The sequence below is a fragment of the Quercus robur genome, chromosome 9 (genome assembly GCF_932294415.1).
Source record: "Quercus robur chromosome 9, dhQueRobu3.1, whole genome shotgun sequence".
NCBI classification, from domain to species: Eukaryota; Viridiplantae; Streptophyta; class Magnoliopsida; order Fagales; family Fagaceae; genus Quercus; species Quercus robur.
This window is the reverse complement of record NC_065542.1, coordinates 28,158,351-28,163,470: the sequence shown is the minus strand read 5'-3', so window position 1 is coordinate 28,163,470 and position 5,120 is coordinate 28,158,351. Positions and strand designations below refer to the sequence as shown.

At 32.8% G+C, this 5,120-nt stretch overlaps 1 protein-coding gene across 1 annotated transcript; it reads right to left on the bottom strand.

The window, feature by feature from the left end:
- Window positions 1–943: 943 nt before the first annotated feature.
- LOC126699931 (2-oxoglutarate-dependent dioxygenase 21, chloroplastic) lies at window positions 944–3,585 on the bottom strand. The gene is made up of 3 exons (XM_050397901.1): window positions 3,319–3,585; window positions 2,722–2,969; window positions 944–1,622 (listed from the first exon to the last, which is right to left on the bottom strand). The coding sequence occupies exons 1-3, from the start codon at window positions 3,574–3,576 to the stop codon at window positions 1,043–1,045; spliced, it is 1,086 nt and encodes a 361-aa protein (XP_050253858.1). The 5' UTR covers window positions 3,577–3,585; the 3' UTR covers window positions 944–1,042.
- Window positions 3,586–5,120: the final 1,535 nt, after the last annotated feature.

Here is a 5,120-nt window from a genome sequence, read left to right as displayed (position 1 = left end):
ATATTTAATAGGATTTTTCACTAACTAAATATAGTTTTCTTTTAACCTATTTTTTATGTGCTACCAAACACAAAAAAATACAAAAAAAATTCTTCACATAAAAAAATTTATTCCCTTTTATTCTTTTATTTGTTCACTTAAAGTACACTATTGTTGGGATTATATGATACAATATCAAAAAATGTGGACTAAGTGAGCGTTTGGATCTGCGTTTGCGGATCCATGTTCACGTTTTCAGCATTTTTTTTTTTTTTTAGCGCGTGAACAGTAACATCACATGAATTTACTGTGCAAGAGACAAATGCACTATTCACGCACTGTTCACGGGTCCCACAACACTATTCATATTTATAAAAATTATTTTGCTATACTATTTTCAATTTTCAGTTTTCAGTTTCAGCAAAAATAAATTGTATCTAAACGGATCCTAAATCACATGTTTCTAACGTTAGGGACATTTTGACAAATCGGACAAGTGTAAGGGGTCAAAATGATAATTAGCCATTTTTAATTATACGACAAACATATTTCATTAAGGAAAAAAAAAAAAGGATAAAAAAGGCCTACCAAGAAAAAACCATAGAAGTTTATAAAAAAGAGAACCATAGATGCCTTGCTGACAGTAACATGGAGGGCCGCGTAAGCCTTAGCTCCGACTACACTGAAAAACTTTGAAGTCGGTAGTAAAGCAAGAAACTATGCCAACAAGGCTGACTTATAGAGTTATACCCATAACCAAGCCACTAGGAGTACTCTAGGACAACTAACAGGCCATACTGTATACCGTCATCTTATCCTAAATTAACCATTGTGTTTGCTAGTCTATTTCCTTCTTTGAAAGGGTATGACTCCACATCTTCAGAGAAGAAATTATTAATTATTCTCCGAGTACAGCAATATATTGTTTTATTTTTTAACATTTATGATGGATCTCACAATTTTTATTTTCATGATATGATCCTACATAAATATGAGAGGAAGGAGCATTGCATTTGTACTCAGATTTACCTAGTAATTTTTCGAGTCCCATAGCTTGTGAGTGCTATTTTATAATCTTCAGAGTGTCAATGAAAGCTTTTCCCTCTCCAATGTCATTGGCGGAGAGAAAATTGAGAAAATCTCCGAAACTACTTTCTTTATACCTCTTTGGATGTTGTTCATCCACAAGCTCTTTGCCTGCACCCATCTTCTCATCGAAGCCCAAACTCATTAGGCTAGCAATGGAGATTCTAGTCCCATCACAATTGAGTACAGCCCTATGTACTACACCCTTGTACAAGCCATTGCTTAGTACCTCAAGATGGTCACCCACATGAACCTGTAAAGCCCCATGAAGCTTCGGGACTATACCCCATTTTCCTTCCTCCATATCCATGATTTCAAGGCCTGGTGAGCTCTGAAGAACAATGGTTAAGCAGCTGTAGTCCGAATGTGGAGGCAACCCTAGTACTGCAACATTTGGATTTGGGCACGGTGGGTAGCAATTGACTGCCATGACTTGCATTCCCTCATTCATTTTGTCACTTGAATATGCTGAACCTAAGCCCAGGCTCTCTGTGATTGCTCCCATTAGTTCTATGCCTAATTTCCTCACCTCCGAACAATAGTTTCCCATCTTTTCCCTGAAACATGATACGCATTTTTCAGCCAAAAATTATGAAACCACAAGCAATCCAAATATATACTTACGTTAAAAAAAAAATTATGAACAATGTATATAGGGGACAAAAATCAAACACATTATATATATATATATATATATATATGGAGATTATCTAATTTTACTTGTCCACTACCAGTGTTACGTGTATTACATATGATTTATCACGACTATATGGTATAGACTTGTGACCCTTGGAACCATTTGTGTTTGACATTAAATATATAAGAAGCTGTGGATATATTGCCTTGGTGTACGTGCCCCACTGTCCTGTTGCCCTAAAATGTACGGACATTCAATAAAAAGCCTTTCAAGTGTGCGTTTAGTGATTCTGCCGTTGTTCATCAAAAAAGATGATTCTGCCGTTTATCCTCAACCCAAAAATAAATAAAGAAAAAGAGTGCTTTTAGATGTAGGTTATTGTTGAAAGTTGATTAATGTATAATTATATTTGAAAAAAATGGCATTTTAAAAAACAATTTTTTTACTGAGTATTAAAAAGTTAAAAGTTAATTAAAGTAGTTAAGGGTTTTTAAGCTCAATTAATATTTTTAAACCTTTTTAATGAAGATATTCATAGTTTAAATATCTTCTTTTATGTTGGTGTGTAACTATTAAATTATAAAATAAAAAATTTTAATTAAAATATAATAATATCGAAATGTGAGATTTTAAAAAGTTATATCTAAATAATAAGTTATTATTAAAAAATTAAGAGAAAAAGACAGAACGCGACGTAACATTTTTTTTTTCCTATTTTATATTTTATTTAATTATATTTAGAAAATTAAAATAGATTTTTTTCTCAATTGGAAAATTTCAATTGAGAAAAAAAGTGATACTTAGTATTATAATTAGAATTAAGTCCTAAGCTTTATGCTTATGTCATGTTAATTGCAAATATACAAAAGGCGGCATTATAATGTATAATGTAAACTATGATGATATTTAGTTGGGACTTACATTGAGTGATTAAAGAACAAAATAATTTTTGTCATTCAAAATTTCAAATTCCAAGGCAATAACATGCTCATACGGTGGTAGCTAGCATGAGAAAATACCTGTAATAAGGTGGATTAGCTGGCCAAGAATGAATCCAATCCTCCAAGGGATGTGCATAATGTTTAAGAAAGACCCTCCAAAACTGGATATTGTCGATCTCATCCTTAATGCTTGTTCCATACCTAACAGGCTTGTGTATATCGTTGGACATTAACTTCATCTTCTCTGGGGTTGACAAGTTGAAGAAACCGAATGCTGAAGATAGAGCTCCATCCATCAACGATTGGCTGATTCCATGATTGATTATCTGGTACACGTCCAGATAAGGAAGAACTCTCAAATATCATTATAGCATATGATAAAAATCAAACTATATATTATATTTAATTTGTTAAAAAATTATTAATGAAAAACAACACAAAATTGGATTTTGAGAAAAGGACAGAATGCAGTATTAATGAAGCCACCAGCGCTGCTCTTTTCCTTGCCTTTATTTACATCTTAAATAAAAACGAGAAAATTCTAATATTAGAATATTGGTTTTTTTTTTTTTTTTTTTTGCATTCTTAATCATTAATCGGTCTCTTTTTTTCGTTAATTTTATGTGCAGAAGAAGCTGGTGCGTGCACTAGGTTATTCGAAAGCATAATATATACCTGAAAGAAACCCATACGGTGGCAAGCATTTTTAATGTCTTGTATGATAAGGGACCGTTGTGCTGAGACGTGTCTGAACCCAGACAAGTCAACAACAGGCACTTTGGCTGTCTCAGGATGCAAATTTGGATCATGAGAGGTTGGAATCACATAACTCTCAGGTACATGTGACAAACCCCTCTCTTGTGCACTCTTTCCTGTGGAGAATGAGCTAGAACTCTCATCATTCCCCATGTTGGACCCGTGACTAAACTCCATTCTTGAAAGGAAAATAGATATATAGGAAAGAACACCTGCTATTAATTTGTACTCAAGCTTTAGAATGTTATAGTTAGCCACAAAATGAAGTAGGGGGTTAGAGACCTTTATATATATGGAGATTTAGAGAACTTTATGTCAAAATAATACTTTAAAATACTCTAGATATTTTTATGTTATTATCTAGTATAATATGTGCTCCTATGTGATTAGCAAGTAGCAACATTGAATATAATTGCTGCTGTGAGTCTGTGACTACTTTGATGAAAAACAAATCCACATGTACATTCAGAAAGCAAACGATATTCCTTAGAAATATCTTTCTACAAAGTAAAATATATGTATAGCCTGCATGCAATCTTATCTCTGCAACGATGTGGAAGAAAGCTAGCATGTACTCGAAATCAAAATGAAACTTTTCCCAAAAAATGACGAGCTATATATATACATGCTATTCTTGGGTGTTGAGTTATAGGACTTTCGGCACCAAGAACAGAAATACAATTCTATCTTCATCACGTAGTACACATTGTCTTATAGTGCTAGTGGGCATAACTGGTTGGTTCTACAATTAATTACGTAGTGAGTCAGGTAATTAGAGGGTTTACGTGTTGAGCCTAGGTTACTCCACTCCACTGCAACACTTACATTGACCCCACACACACACAGCACACAGGTTTATCCAGAAAAAGAATACTATAGAAGATCGCAAAATAGGAGGCCAGGTCTGGCGCTGTTCTTTCTGTTGGGCACAAAATCTGTGGATACCACTCGAATGTTTGTTTCCAGCCAAAACAGGTCGGCTGTGTTCATTTTGCACTTAATTAAAGCACTGATATTTCAACCCAGAGCAGTACTCTATTCAGTCCTTCAGTTTTATTTGGACTCGACTAAATAAAAATAGTTGCATTTCTAAAAAAAACTTCAATGATGACTGGAATTTACTTTAAAAATAAAATTTTGGTTGTAAATTACATGGCATTCTATTACAAAGTAATTTATACTCCTTTTTTAAAATCATTTTCTTATTTTTACTCTTCTTCAATCATAATCCTAATGTGGTATCTTCCAAATTAGGATCATTAATTAAAATAAAGTAATTTGGCTTTATGTTAATCCAAATTATATGTACATTGTCGGAATACCTAATGTTATTGTTTTCTTTTATTTTTAACATAGCTAGATAACTATGCACATACTAGGTGATTTTTTCAAAAAAGAAAATAGATAAACTACCATATTCAAAAGATCGAATTTGGAGCATTAAGAACCAGTAAGTTTAATACTGTAGATATTAATATTGGAGAAGATAAATCATCTACTAATTTTTTTTTTTCTTTTTTATCTTTAGCTAAATAAAGATATTTATTGCAAGTTAGTGGTATAGGGACCTTACAATCTTCCTTTGCACACAAAGAAAAGAAGTGGAGAGTTCAAAACCCCAAATACTAATAGTTAAGTGAGTTGACCAGGATAGGGCCACATACACCATGTTAGGATGTAAGATTTATTCAATTTTAGGTAAGCTATTTTCAAATTTAAAG